Source organism: Macaca thibetana, chromosome 15, assembly GCF_024542745.1.
Source record: "Macaca thibetana thibetana isolate TM-01 chromosome 15, ASM2454274v1, whole genome shotgun sequence".
NCBI classification, from domain to species: Eukaryota; Metazoa; Chordata; class Mammalia; order Primates; family Cercopithecidae; genus Macaca; species Macaca thibetana.
The window spans coordinates 83,236,901-83,251,631 of NC_065592.1; the positions used below are offsets into that span (position 1 = coordinate 83,236,901).

At 38.3% G+C, this 14,731-nt stretch overlaps 1 protein-coding gene across 22 annotated transcripts in view; it reads right to left on the minus strand.

Moving 5' to 3' along the window:
• TRPM3 (transient receptor potential cation channel subfamily M member 3) overlaps positions 1-14,731 on the minus strand; it is a 1,017,461-nt gene that overhangs the window by 310,020 nt on the left and 692,710 nt on the right. For all 22 annotated transcript variants that reach the window (XM_050760895.1, XM_050760893.1, XM_050760891.1 and 19 more), the window contains exons 2-3: positions 10,938-11,017; positions 9,416-9,620 (exon numbers count right to left, since the gene is read on the minus strand). In XM_050760895.1, the coding sequence (XP_050616852.1) occupies positions 9,416-9,620; positions 10,938-11,017 (285 nt within the window). The remainder of the gene's footprint in view (positions 1-9,415; positions 9,621-10,937; positions 11,018-14,731) is intronic.

A 14,731-nucleotide genomic window follows, 5' to 3' on the forward strand; every position in this document is an offset into this window, starting at 1 on the left:
AAATGCAGCAATTGACAAGCTACTCAAAGTATCCTCAATTACCTAATCTCTTTTGACTAGTACTAATTCTTATACAAAGGAACATTTGGTTAACTGTAGAACACACCTAATTATCTGGAATCTTGCAAGTAGCAAAAACAATGGGTGTCTCTGGCCCTTGGATGTTGCCCGTTATTTGTGATTTATTGTGCCCTTCTCTTGGAGAATAAAAGGCAAGATATAAATAAAGCATTTAAATAAATTAATTTGCTACTTTTTTCATTTCAGGTTGTCACCGTTTAGCCCCGTACATGGTTTTGTAGGTAAGGGGATAATTAAAACCAAGGGATAAAACACTTTTAGATTATCTGAGGATTTTAATTTTTAAATGATATTCTTATGCCCATACAGATCAGTTCCTTTAGTAAGCTCTCCAGGTGCTTTAATACAGCAGTTAAGTCATGTGCCAGGTCAGCAGCTCCATGCTCATAAATGGACGTGCCCAGAGCAATTAATCAATTTCTGTTAAATAGTCAGTATGATTTCACATTAGGAGCTATTTTGGTTGTCAAGATAAGCAATTGACTGTCACTTGTCAGTCTATTAATTGCAAAGGGCTCACCTTACAAATAACAAGAACTCTTCCTAATGGGCATGCTCAGTTTTGTCCCCTGGGCATTACTCCCATTTAGTAATGTCCAGGGGACAAAACCAAATGTGGTGCTCCCATTTAGAGATTTTTTTCACACATAAGCATCATGACACTTGAATGTCAGACAGTGGCAATCAAGTCCTTTGGCAATTTGAGCATCCTCTGTTGTTAAACAGGGGTGATCCTGACGACCTCACAGGACACTGTGTGGATTAAATTGTGGAACATACCAGGTATGGCAGAAAAACCAATACATGCAAATTGAATGAAGGTCACATTCACCTTATATATGACTCCTGGGTATAACAGGTCCAAGTAACTTGCCTTTAGCTCTTTAGTATGCCTTTCAAAATAACTTTTTGTTTTTCACCTCGGAGTTACCTGGGGAGTGACTGGTACAGGTGTTTATCTTTCTAAAAGTACCTATTTGGGCTGCCCAAACCTTTCTTTATCCATGGCCTTTAGCTCCCCAATTTATCATTTCAAGAGATAAACTGGGCTCAAATAAGTTACTCATGCCTGGAATTATCTATCTCTTCCCTTTCTGTCATTAGCGTCACTGCCTGACAGCAGGAAGGTCCTGTGATGTGCTAATGACAATCAGAATAACATCTCAAGAATGTTCTGTATGAACTAGAGGCTAGTTCTAGTTGAAATTGTACTTTTTGATCTATTCTTAGTTACCTTGGAGGCCAGTACATCAGCATGATTTTCATGAGAAAATGTATTTTGAGTTCCAAACAACAAATTTAGAAATGACATTCTGTGAGACTATAAATAGAAAACTAGAGATTTTCTTTCATTCAAATGGCAGAGGGCTTCAGTAACTGAAACTCTCAAGTTTTTGCTCTGCCTGGTGCCAAAGGTCTTTTCGCTTAGCAGGTGACTTATTGCATTTTTTACTAAAGCCACTCTGACTGCTTCATCATTAGAAATGTTACTATTTGTCTATCAAAGCAGAACTCAATTTTTTCATGGCTTCACTCTGCATTGATTTGGTGTCACAAACCAGACAGTCCTTTCCCCTTACACAAACCCACAGTGGGCAAAGGTTGGTTGGTGGGTGGGGCAGCAGCCATTACTGCATAGAACAGACTAGGCTGTTTCATTAAGAAAAAATAATAATACTCTTCCTTTGGCATTCCCAGTTTGAGTTTTGGCAGAGCATTTTGCCTTTGAAAATTCATCAGCCACCTCTTTAGGCCTAAATTTTAGCCCAAATAAATTTGCCCAGCTGTTTCAATGAAAATGTAGAGGAACTGCAGAACAATGAATCTGGCTACTCTCTTGGAAATATTAAATGACAGGTCCACTTCCTTCTACTGAAGGCCATCTTTAATTCTTGGAAGTGATTACCTGGTGTTTGTTAAGCAGTGTTCTGCAAAATGGGAACTACCATTGCTAAATCTACTCTAACAATATTTTTAATGCCTTTCTTCTAAGCCTCTAGTGGAAACTTTGCCCCGTTTTCCTTTCTGTTTGAGAAATGTAACAAGCACCATTTCATTTCCTAACTCTTTGTAGCCACCTTTAAAATGGGCACTTGGAATTAAAGATGTGGCTGAACAGAATATGTCACTTGAGACTGCTAAGGCAATTTTGCTGATACCAGCTTTCCAAGTCCATGGGGCCTTTTGCTTTGCAGCAAGAGTTTAATGCTTACGATGGTTTAATAGATATAAAATCTCTTTAGAAAGAAAATATTTAGAATTGCATTAACTGTCATCAAATCCCTAGTTTGATGAACCACAAAACTCTGGAAGTGGAGGTGTCATTGTAATTTATTCCATATTGTTTTTGCAATGTCTCAATGTGAGTTATCAGGTACTTACATGGGAGGGATGCTGACAAGCCAAAATTCAAGGTTTAGAAATAATATAAAACTCCAGGAAGCATATGAACTAGTCATAGGGGGTAGTGTATGAATTTTCTGCCAGAATTATTTAGCATAAAGTTTTCTAGAGGCAAAGATAGGATGGTTTCTTGGAAGAGAATTGGTTCTTCCTTCTCTATAGATCTATGATTAGAATCAGAAATATAACTGATAAATTCTAGTTTTATTCTCAGTTTCAGAAAAACCCTCCAAAGGTACTGCCAGTTCAGTGGTCTTGAGATTACAAGGTAGAGACTGAAGATCAATGGAATGATTACGAAACCTTTCAAAACCTTACCATGTGTATGTAAAGCTGCTTGGTTAGCCACAGCCTATCGATTAGATGTTTTGTTTTGTGAAGTGGGACTCATTTAATTTCCTACTTGGTGCATGCCAATCAATGATGATTCCCAGATAAAATTTGCATATTTCAAAGATAGACAATTTTTAAAATCTCACATTCAATCCTAAAGGATATTAAGAGCATAAGCTTGTAGATATCATGCTGCTGACAGTCTCCCCCTGCCTGTTATCTCTCCCTTAAACCCCCACATTCCCTTTCACCTCACACTCACAATGCCCAGAGAATAAGGCTTTCATCCTCTGGCAGGCTCAACAGAGCTTAAAGTGTGAAAATGAGGACTAGAAATAATTATCTAAATCATATGAAGATTATAATAAGGGACTCAACCTAATTTAATGAGGAGTGTAAACAGCAAGAGAAAACCTAAAGAGAATTATGTGGGTGACTTGAGAGGTTTAAATACAAGTCCTTAATTAGATTACACTTATTTACCTGGCCCACAAGTCAGCTCAGCATTAATTGGAAGAGATGATTAGTAATAAAATAAGATTCTGTCTGTAATCAAGTCCAACACTGCTTCCTTTCCTAAATAATGGAAGGCGTGAGCCCCAGATGTAGAATAATCTTTGAGAAATGACACAATGTTGGCTGCTGGGTTCATCTTCTTGTTGCTCTGTAACGGGGCCTAAAAAGTCACCTGGATTCCATTCTAGTAAAATAATGCCTAAACCAGAGCTTCTGCCTCTTATTATCTTCCCCCTTTGTCTCTATGTTCTGACATTTATGGGGGCATCTGAGTGAACTGCAGGGTCTTCTGGTTGTTCGGGAACAGCTTTCTGAGGCTTGCAGTTTGGTAGGATGCAGCTTGGTACTGAACAGGAAGTCAGAATCCTTCACTTCTGTCAGCTTTGACCGTCTTCTTCCTGTGCCACAATTTTTCTCTGTCAAGTGCTGGTTTCACTGTGATTTTATGGGGGCCTGTCAAGCCTGGGAATGGGGGACCGAACACTACAAGGTACTCAAAAAGGCACAGAAAATGGCTCTGTGAAGCTAGGATGTAAGTTGACGAAGACCCCTTCCTGCTCACAGCTTTTGAGTTTCATCAACCTCATCAAACAATAGTGACTTCATAATTCTATTACAAAGTTCCCTTATCAACAGCTGGAAACATAATAATAATTAGCTTCCTTTCAATTACGCACATATATATATTTCCCAACAAAACATCTACTATAGCTTGTATTAGGCATACACAACAGAGAAGAAACAGAACCGACAGGAGTCCTGAGGAGGCTGGGATCAACAACTATGTTGTTAAATAATTGTGTGACTCTGGGAAAATAATTTAACTTCTCTAGGTTCAGATTAGTCAGTGTTTTTTAAGCCTGACTGAACAGTAGAATAACGTGGGTAATTTTTAAAAAACTCTGGACGCCCAGGGTCTATGCCAGACCAATGAATGAGACTCTCTTGGAAGTAAACCTTGGGCATAGGTACTAGTGTGCTTGTCTCAAAAATTTGCAAGTTGAGAATCGCTGCATCCAATCTCTCAAGTGTCCTTGGTGGCTTAAACTCTGTGACACATTGCTGTACTGCCTGCATGATAAAACAGATACAAAGAGTGTTCCTGAGCAGAGAGGTGGCTCACATGGCCCGCAACATTGTAATAATGATTATGATTCTCGTTTTCTCCAACTTTATCCTCTACCCAAACTCCTGCAGTGTGTCTCATATTATGTCCAGACCACATTGGCAACACAAGGGCTTCAACTTGGCTTCAAAAGTTAATAAAAGTCAATCTTCCTCTAGAGTTTTCTGACCACTTGTTAAAAATCATTTCAACTTTCAAGTATTCTTGTTAGAGGCAGGGGACCGAAGGCATATTAAATCAGTTGGCCAATCTGACTTAAATCTTAGTGAAAAATTAACCATGCATTCCCCATGCAAAGACTGGCACTCTTTAACAGACGGTGGTTGCTGATTTTCCCTTTCTACAAACTGTGCGCCAGTTCGTTTGAGAGGATAAGAGGTAAAGAAGGAACAGGTTGGCACAAAACAATTATCCTGTCAGATAAAATGAGACCTCTGACCTGTGGACAACTCCACCCGTTTGTCTAGACAGAAGAATCAGAATAATTGAAGGGCAAGTTTTCAAAGTGGACAAAATGCTTATTTATGTCTGGATGAATAGCTGGAACTTCCACTTGTTAAATATTTGGTAGTAATAAGAAGGTAAATTGGTTCTCATTTGGCTGATTAGACTCAGAAAGAAAGAAAAGTTTACTCTTGTAGTGACAGCTCTGAGACCATCTAGGGCAGCCATAACCTCTGAGACCTAGCCTCAGAGCCAGCTTTGTGGGCGCGGGACCAACACAGTCACACTGTTCAGAAGGCCAGTGCTTAGGGTCCATTGCTGTACACTTGCTGCCTTATAATTTGTAATAATTTTATCCTTCAATTTGTGTTTAGTTAATGAAGTTCAATGGGACAGTGGAGTCTTGAAGCTTCAGTTCACAGGTGGTCCCTGGTCCTACCTCCTTGCTGCCTCTCCAGGATGGGGAAGGTCAGGGTGGGTGTGTACCTTGCAGCATTTCAGGGTCATGATAAGGGAGCAGCCTTCTCTGTCTTGGGCTGGCAAAACCATGCTGTGTTTCATGGATGACTTGGCAGAAGTTCACCCGCCTTAAATACCAGCCATGTCCCAGTGTGAAGGTGGCAATCCCATGGCAGGGGTCACCCATCCCCTGAGAGTTGGGGCTGCCAGCCATCAGAAGGAAGGATTGATTTCTCTGTCCCTGCCAGGACCCTACATTTTCATTTTGTACTGGGTTCCACAAAGTATATAGCCGACCTTGTCTAACCTGATCACCAACAGACAACTCAGTTCCATAGAGCCATGTGGGGCCTCAGAAGGGCTGTTAGATCTAGTGTCTATATGTGTCCCCTCTGTAGAGCACAGTGGAAGATCTATCTGCTTCTTCGAGTCTTTCCTTCCACTGAGAAATATTGTAATATACATACAGTATATATTTGCTCTGCAATATGGAGGAATTACTTAACTATTAAGGGCCGCAGTAGGTAACTCTGTCCTGTAGGAATAACAATACTACTGTTATAGACATAAAACAAGGTATCATAGGTAAGTACTTGGCAGTGCCAGGGTTGATGTAGATGTTCCATAAATTTTAGTTGCTATTATTGTGGTTATCATTATTTGCTATAGATTCTGAAAGCAATTGCACAAGTATTTTAATACTATGAAGGACACACATTTTAATAAACTCGTTCGGAGTCTCAGTCTCCAGAGTTCTTAGGGTCTGTCAAATGCACTACAAATTTCCAAGAGGAGAAAAAAAAAAAAAAAACCCTAAAAAGGAAAGTCATACAATGAGAAGGGATCTTGGTTTTGTCCACTGTGATAACACACCCATGGCAGCTGTTCAGTTGTTGAGGTATAACAGTGTCTCACTTACTGTTTTGCTGGAGTGAGTGGATACAGGAGGTTTGCTGAAAGTGGAAGTCTAAGTATGTAATGTGGTGATCTACAGACCACAGATCTCTGTCAGTGATGGGCTGGTGTCGTGGACCCACCCACCTGCCAATGACTGTCACCAATGCCATTCACTAGAACAGACCTGATTGCTGACTTATGCAGCCTGGCACCCCTATGTAAATATTCTAACACATCTTTGGACTCCTGGGAAGTAAAGGAAGCTGTTTCACTACTCTGTCTTTGTTATTTGTGTAAGTAGTTATTATTTTCATAAACATCTTGAGCACTAAGTGTATACTTTTAGTTTTCTCTCTAATCTTCATAAACATCAAATAAAGAAACTATGCCTGCTTTATAGATAAGAACACTTGAGGCTCGGCTAAGTTAAATGGTTTAATCAAGACTTTCTAGTTAAACAGTGAGAGAGTGAGGGTTGAGATCCGGTTCTGTCTGACTTCAAGATCATGTATCTTAATTGCAAAGCCTCTCTTTCCAGCACAGTAAGTTAGCTCTCTGTAGGAATAATACCAACAGCAGGTAGTGGCTCAGCTTTAACACCAGACAGTATTCTAAGTGCTTAACATGTATTGGCTCATTTAATTCTGGAGACAGCCATATGAAGGAGGAATTACTATCCTCATTTTACAAGTGAGGAAACTGAGGCAGTAGGAAGCTAAGTAAACTGAGTCATATAGCCCGTTAGTGACGGTCAGGCTGTAAATAAAATGTAGTGTGGCTTCAAATGCTGTGGTCAACCAGCAGGCTAAGGGGTGAGAACTTCTAGAATATTAAAATGTTAACTGAAAAAGTATAATTTGACTTTCTAAAATAATATATAAGATATGTGCATTCAAATGAGTGTCTTTCAAAGTATTTAGTCAAAAGGTTTTTGCAATTTCTTTCAGAAACTGAAGCAAATAATAGTGATGATAGTACTAATAATATTAACAGCAGCTAGATTAATTTTATATCTATTGTGTGCCCAGCACTATGCCAAATGCTTTACATAAGTTATCTCATTTAATGCTTATGACAGTAATACCAACCATTTATACAGCAGAATAAAATTACTGAGGCTCAGAAAACTTAAGTAATTTTCTCTATGTCATAGCATTATATGATGGTTCTAGGTTAAACTTGTATTATCTAAATCCACAATCTACATTCTTCACTTCTAAACTCCTAATACTAATACTTCACTACTAATACTCCATTTTTATATTATCTAAATCCACAATCTACATTCTTCACTTCTAAACTCCTCATACTAATACTTCACTACTAATACTCCATTTTTAAAATATATTTTTTAATGGTAGAAAACTTTATCTTCATAGAATAGACTGGACTTATAAAAAACAGTATAAGTTACTTGTGACTAAGCTCTAGGTTTTATGAATTTCAGGTACTTCTGATTCATTTTCCATTAAAACCACCATTTGATGAAAATACAGACTGCTTTTCTCTTGCAATCTATACATTGTCTGAAATCAGTCCCCAAAAGACAGAGGAGTGCACATTTGCACAATGGCAGCATCATGGTCAGAGTCTCCTAAGGTGACAACGTTGAGGGATGCTCTCACTTACAAGCATATTCATGCTCCATACCTGCCACTAACTCTTAACAGTGGAAATGATGAGCAGAGGCTTATCATATGCCTACTGGGCTAACCACACGAGGCTTGTAGGCACTATTCAAGCATCCTGTGAAGGCACTGGGTGTACCACTCTACAGTGATTCTTATCCAGCAAGCCACATCCTCATTTACAGCACTTTCCTTACAGGAAGACCTTGCATGACTTTTAACAAGTGGTTTCAGAGAATCTACATTGTGTGTGGATCAATTTCATACTGTGAACAGTGACTGTACTGAATTGGGGACAGTTAATAATCTTGTGTGAAAAAATGCATCTCTTAAGTGAGTGAGGAAGTTGACAGATTTCCATTTCCCTTAGTTTTGCATGGGCCAAGACTAACTCATTCTTTGTTTTCCCAAGCCCTGCTGGAGGTTGCAAATAGCATCATTTTTCTTTCTAAAATATAGTTCAGAACTGGTTTTAATTTAATATATAGCTCAGAATTATATTTCATAGAAAAGAAGTGTTAAAATAGCTCAGTCATTCTTGGTAAAGAAATTACTGCTGTGGCGGGGGTGTGAGGCAGGGAAAGGGGAAGAGGAGAGAGACAGGGAAGGGAGAGGTAAGAAAAGAGAAGAAAGAGGTGGCTTTATTGCACATTTTTAGACTGCCATTCATATGAGGTGACTTCCCTTGTGGTCTGGAGTATGCTTCTTTAAGCAAAATTTCTTCTCCAGACTTAAAAACTCCATGACACACCTAAGATCAGCCATCTCCTGCTCCACCCTCAGCTAGTTTTCTCTCTTTTAACAGTTAGAAGCAACCTTGTTGGACAATAGTGTCTAGAATTTTCATAATATATGCTAGACAAATTCTGTCAGTTAACTAGGAAGTGGCCCATGATGAAAGGTGAAATTTAAAAGCAACAACTCTTAGAAGTAACATTTGCATATTTCCTAAAGTTTCCCCAACTCAAAAAAAATGCTTTTTATGTGGAATCTTCTATAGAGAACATTATTGAGCACAGCTGCTTGGAGAAAAAGCACTTAATTTGGATGGCAATATTTCTCTTAGAACAAGGAAAGAAATAGGTGGAGTTAATCATTTCTACTTTGAATTAAGAGAAATGCTAGTTACCAACAGAACAAAACAGAAGTCTAAAGGCAACACATTCTCACCAAAGGGGTAAAAAAAGGAGTTAGAAAAATATGCCTTAATGGATGAGACCCAGAAAAGAACATAAAAACGGTGAATAACTATAGAAAGCTATTTTAAAATAATTAATAATAAGAGTCACTGTGTCTGTAATTATTTAAAAGTCACTAATTACTTTAAAAATCCCAGGAGGCAAGTTTTCTTTTCCCCATTTTATAGAGGAAGGGCTGAGACACACAGGGGCAGGCCACTCAGAGCAGGTCACCTCGTCAGACAGTGGCAGAGTAGAGACTAGGCCCAAAGACTAAATTTCAGGCTCTTATTACCCCTTTCCAGGACTTGAGAAAGCACTTGGGAGCAACCGAATGGCTTTCTGATTACCATGGCTTTGTTGGAATGGCCGCCTCCTTGGAACTCAATGGTCCCAAAAGCATCGGTAGGGCTGAGTTGAGTGTGTTTGCTGATGGACCACTTTTCAGACTGGATGTCATTTCGGGAGAGGCGACTTTCATTTTTCTCGTTCTGAAGCACAGAGATACTGGGGGTGAGGCCAACATGCTGGCCTATCAGACGCCCACAGCAACACCTATAAGAGAAGAGGTTAAAGTGAACCCTTTGTATTAGTCAGTATTGGGATACACACTTAAGGCAACCAGCTGGAGAATTCTAAAGTCTGTGCCAACGCCTGTCAGTCAATTCTCAGGTAGAATTCCACCATGTGGCTAAATCAGGCATTGGTAAACTCAGGCTTTCCATGATATACATATCTTTTCTTTTCTCCCCTCTACCCATTTTCCTTTAGCTGTGTAAGCTGTAATCTGTCTCCTGCCCTTCTCCATCCACCTCTTTTGTACCTGGCATTTTGTTCAGGATTGGACACCTGCAAACAAAAGTTCTCTGGATTTTTCTACTTCACACTCTGCCCATCTATCAAATCTATCAAAGCATGAAGGCCTCTGAAGAGCTTTGAGGGGGAGAAGTTTAATATGCACATTTAAATGAGGAATCTCACTTATATGTGTGTCACAACTGAACATGTCTCTTCCCAATTGACATTTGCTGTCAAATATCCAATTCTGAGAATAAAAATCTGCAGGCTTAAGTGTTCTTGATGAAACAATGAAAAAATATTCATGAGATATTTGAAAACTTAAACTTTGCTCTATCATGAAAATGTCCTTCATACATTACTATTACTACTTTTACGACTACTAGTAATAATAGTTACAATACATAGCTGCCATTTATTAAAAACTAACAATTTAGCATCCATTGTATAGATGAAATATTGTAGTTTTGAAGGTTAGGTAATTTGTGCAAGGTTACACAGTCTCTGAGACTCTGCAGTCTATATTTTAAACTGATTTCTTAAATTGCCCATTCATAAAGGCATTTCAGACATATATATGCTACTTTATCCCAAATGCTTTTTATCTCATATATTGTTGATCCTAAGGAAGGTAAGTAAGGTGCTAACAACATGCTTAAATGGGAATCTGAAGGCCTACAGTTTAGTTAGGAATCTGCTAGGAGTCTTTTATTTAAGTCTCTTTCTTTTTTTCCTATTGCAGAACATGTTGGTACAAATTAAGCATTTGGAAGAAGTACTTAAAAGGAAAAACCAATAACTGTAACAAAAAACATAATCCACTATTATAGACGGTGATTAATTCCTTCCACAATGGTATTTATGTTTTTCTTTACAGGATTTTAGATTAATAGTTAATTGTAGGTCTGACATATATAGCGTATAGAAATAAGATTGCTTCAAAGGTGTCCAAAAACAATATAAAAGATATTTAATTTGACAGTGTTTCCCTTGCAACAGGTCATGATTACTCTTGTAGGTTTTTTGTATAATTACTACTTCATGTTCTCAACACATTATAGACAGCAAGATTACCTATGGGGGTCTTTGGTGCTGGGTATGATGTGGACACATTCTCTTTTATAAAATGCTCTTTCTATCCAGGATTTCTGAGCCTGAAAAAGAAAACACACACACACACACAAAAAAAAAAAAAAGAGAAAAAAAAAGGAAAGGTGAATATACTGTGAAATATTTTTAACTAGAAAGCAAAATTTCATAATCATATGAGACTAGTATATCACAAATTGAATTGAAATTGTGATTATTTCACACATAAACACTAAATATAACAAAAGCAATTACTCCCCGTACATGCTGATTAGGTTATTTACCATCACAATACTGAGAATTAAAGGAACTGACCATAATAAAAAAAAGTTAGCAATGGAATCATATACAAATTCAAAATAGAAAGACAATGCTATTTGCAGAAAAAATAAATTTGGAGGGATAGAATAGTGTGTTTGTAACCTTATAGAAAACAAGTATTCAGTAGTGGGAAGAAATGCATCTAAATAAGTATAAGGTTTTCACGGCTGACACTTCCATTAGATTTTCCTTGTAGAAGGAAAGAAAAAATGGCAAGAGAATTGCACAACTCAAAAGCCCTAATGTATCACTATGTTTTTTCTAATTAGCGGTGCTAAGTACAGGGGGGTGGGGAGGGGAGGAAATAAAAGCATGAGGAAGATAAATGTTTTTATCATAGTCCAAAATTTTACAGGTAATGCCTTTGGAAAAAAGTAAGATAGCACCATTTTTTTATGCACCCTACATGCCCTTCAGCAGAGCATATACAGCTTCTTAGAATGGGCACTGTTGGGTCCGTCCACCCAGAAGTCCTGCCACTGAGATTGGGTTCCCACATGGACAAAGGATGTTCCAAAAAACTGTACAATCTCTATTCTAAAGCAGTTGTCCATCCTGCATCCCTTCATGGTTTTCTTTACCAGTATTTGCAATAGCAGAGGAGTCTCCCATGAAATTCAACAAGCTGCTCAGAAGATTCCTTCTCTAAGCCTTTAAGATGGAAGTTGCTAGAGCAACCTGTAATGTTATTTCTACATGGTATCATCTTCTCTCTAATACAGCATCAGTACTAAATTCATACTCTTATATGCAGGGCTAAAGCACAACTGAGCTGTTGATTTGACCTGTCTCGATGGTATTAACTCTTATAAGCCCCCATGTGTTGAACCGTAATTAATCTTGACTCTGCCAATGACTCAGATGTCTATAAGCTGTGCTAAATTCTGATTGGTCCTCAGTACTTCAGTCTTGTACCTCCCTCCTCTCTCACAAGAGTAGTCTAGGCAAGCATGTGGCACCGAAGGCAGTAATTGCCTAATACTCATGACAATGCACATTTTACAAGGAGCAACATGAGCCGTGGTTGAGGGGCACAAATAAACTGCATCCTGTTTCAGTAATGGTCACTATCACGTGGAATAATTTCTGGGTGTCCATGCATTGTCCACATGAAAAGGAATACCCACGCTGCCTCAGAGACCCTCAGGTTCAGGGGGGCCTCTGCATTCTCACACGACAAAGGTAACATTTGCAGGTTTGTCTTTCAGCTAAACATGAAAAATTCCCAATGTCTAATCTCAAATATTTTTCTTTTCAAACAGGTAGAAAAAGCTAATGGCTACCTCTTTGTAACAAAAATGAGCTTAGCAGCATAGACAGCCAGTCTTTATCTTTGTAAAAAGCCTGTTCGTTAAACTATTCACAGGCCATGATTTTTCTCTAGACACTGAATACTTTCATTGATAATATCTCTTGGCCGAAAGAGGGTAAAATGTTCTTCACTGGACATTTGAAACCAACTTTTCCTACACTTTAGAGAGCAGAAAAAAGAGAATTTACTTTCCTTCTCTTTTTGTGTTCAACTTTGGCCAGCATTCAGAAAGCTCTTTTGTGGAGGAGCATCTGGGAATTTTAGAGAGTGCTGACCAATGCTCCCTGAGAAAATGTGGGACAAGCTTTACCGTGGGTAGAACATGAGGTCTGCATTTAGAAAAAGTGGTGTGAGTGGGACTCTGACCCAGAGAAAGTTACATGATTTCTTTGATCCTCAGTTTTCCTCATCTATAAAATGGAGACAGCACCAATACCTGAAACACAGCATTGTTATGATGATTTTGGGAGTACCACGCTTTGCTCCAAGAAGAGAGACCTGTCCAGGGTTGATTCTGGTACTAAAAGTTCAGATGAAGGCTCAGATGAGAGGACTATGAAATTGCTCTAGGAGACCCAACCTAAATTGGTCTCCCTTTGTGTTGGGGATGATAGGAACCCACAAGCCCTGGCTGGCCACTAACAAGGTAGATAGGAAGGTTATTTAACATTTTGGAACCTCTTCTATATCACGTGGATAATTCCAGCTACTTTGAAGAGTTGTTGGGATAATCAAACCAGATGATTCAGATAAAGTACCTGGCACATGTAGTAGGAGCTCAACAGGTAATAACAATGAATAACATTCAGTAAGCGTGCATCATGTGCTTGGCCTTGTGCCAAATATATTAATACATTGTCTCCCTGGATCCCATAAGGACTCTGTGAGGAAAGTACTACTTTTATATCCATATTACCAATGAAGAAATTGAGGCAGAGAGATGCAGCAATAAATTCTAAAGCCAGGACTTGAACTTGAACAGTGTGGCTTCAGAGTTCACACTCTTACCCATTCTGCTAAATTGCCATTAAAACATTAGATGTTATTGATATGACATACCCTTGTTATGGGTAGTACTCTCTGAGCATGCCCAGGAGTATCCTGGCATTTGGACAGAGCTGGCTCCCAGAGACAGGTCTTGGAACCAGTTCATCCTGCATCTTTCCCTTTCTCATTCCCCTCTTCTAGTCCTCACATGTGCAGGAATGAATACTCTGCTATGTCTTCTTCCTTTCTCCTTGGGGTAAAGGATGAAGGTGGGACATTAGGAAGACACCAGAATTCAAGAAATGGCTATACAGCAAAGAAATGTAAGCACAAGACCCCTCACTTAAGAATCTGTGCCCCAAAGACAAATGGATTAGACTTTTCAAGGACACCTTCTTTATTTCTCTTGCTCATGGATCCTATTGTTAGCCTGGAAGTTTTGTCAGATGATGGGTGGTAAGCATTCCTACATATGGATTGCCAGCTAGTTAGCGTTTCAGTAAAAAAGTAATTTAATTCGTGTGTAGTTTTGCTACTTAATTACTTTCTCAAAGGTGAAACGCTACATCATTGCTAGTGAAAAGATTGAGAATCATTTCTATTTCTTATTATTAGCAGATTAATCATTTCCCTTGCAAAGGCACAGAAAATTGGGAGTAAAACAAAAGAGAAACAGAACATTAAGAAATTTCCCCATCATTCATAATTAAATTGGATTTTTTCATTAAGTAGAAAAGTATAATACACAATAGAAAGAAAGCAGGTACAACACATGAGTTAGGAATTCTACAAAGTATCATGTATAATTACTATATTGTGAGCTTCGCTTTATCATGCTTTTATTCAGGTCTTTAGCATGAACATTGAACATCATGTGTTAGATTTTTAAATTCATTTTATTGGAGAGGGCATTTTGACGTTTAATCCTGGTTTAACTTGTTTCCTAAACAAATTCCTTTTCTTTGTTTGAAGGTTTTTAACTACTCTATAGGAAGCTTTATATTTTGCTTCAATATCCAACTCAGTTATCTCAGAATAGTTATCCTCAACGTTAGAAAGCATGAAATAGTTTTGATGTGTTATGTTTCTAGCTGACCCTTCAATTATCTTTTAATACAAAACTTTAACAGACATCATGTCTTAAAATCTTTTCTTTTTA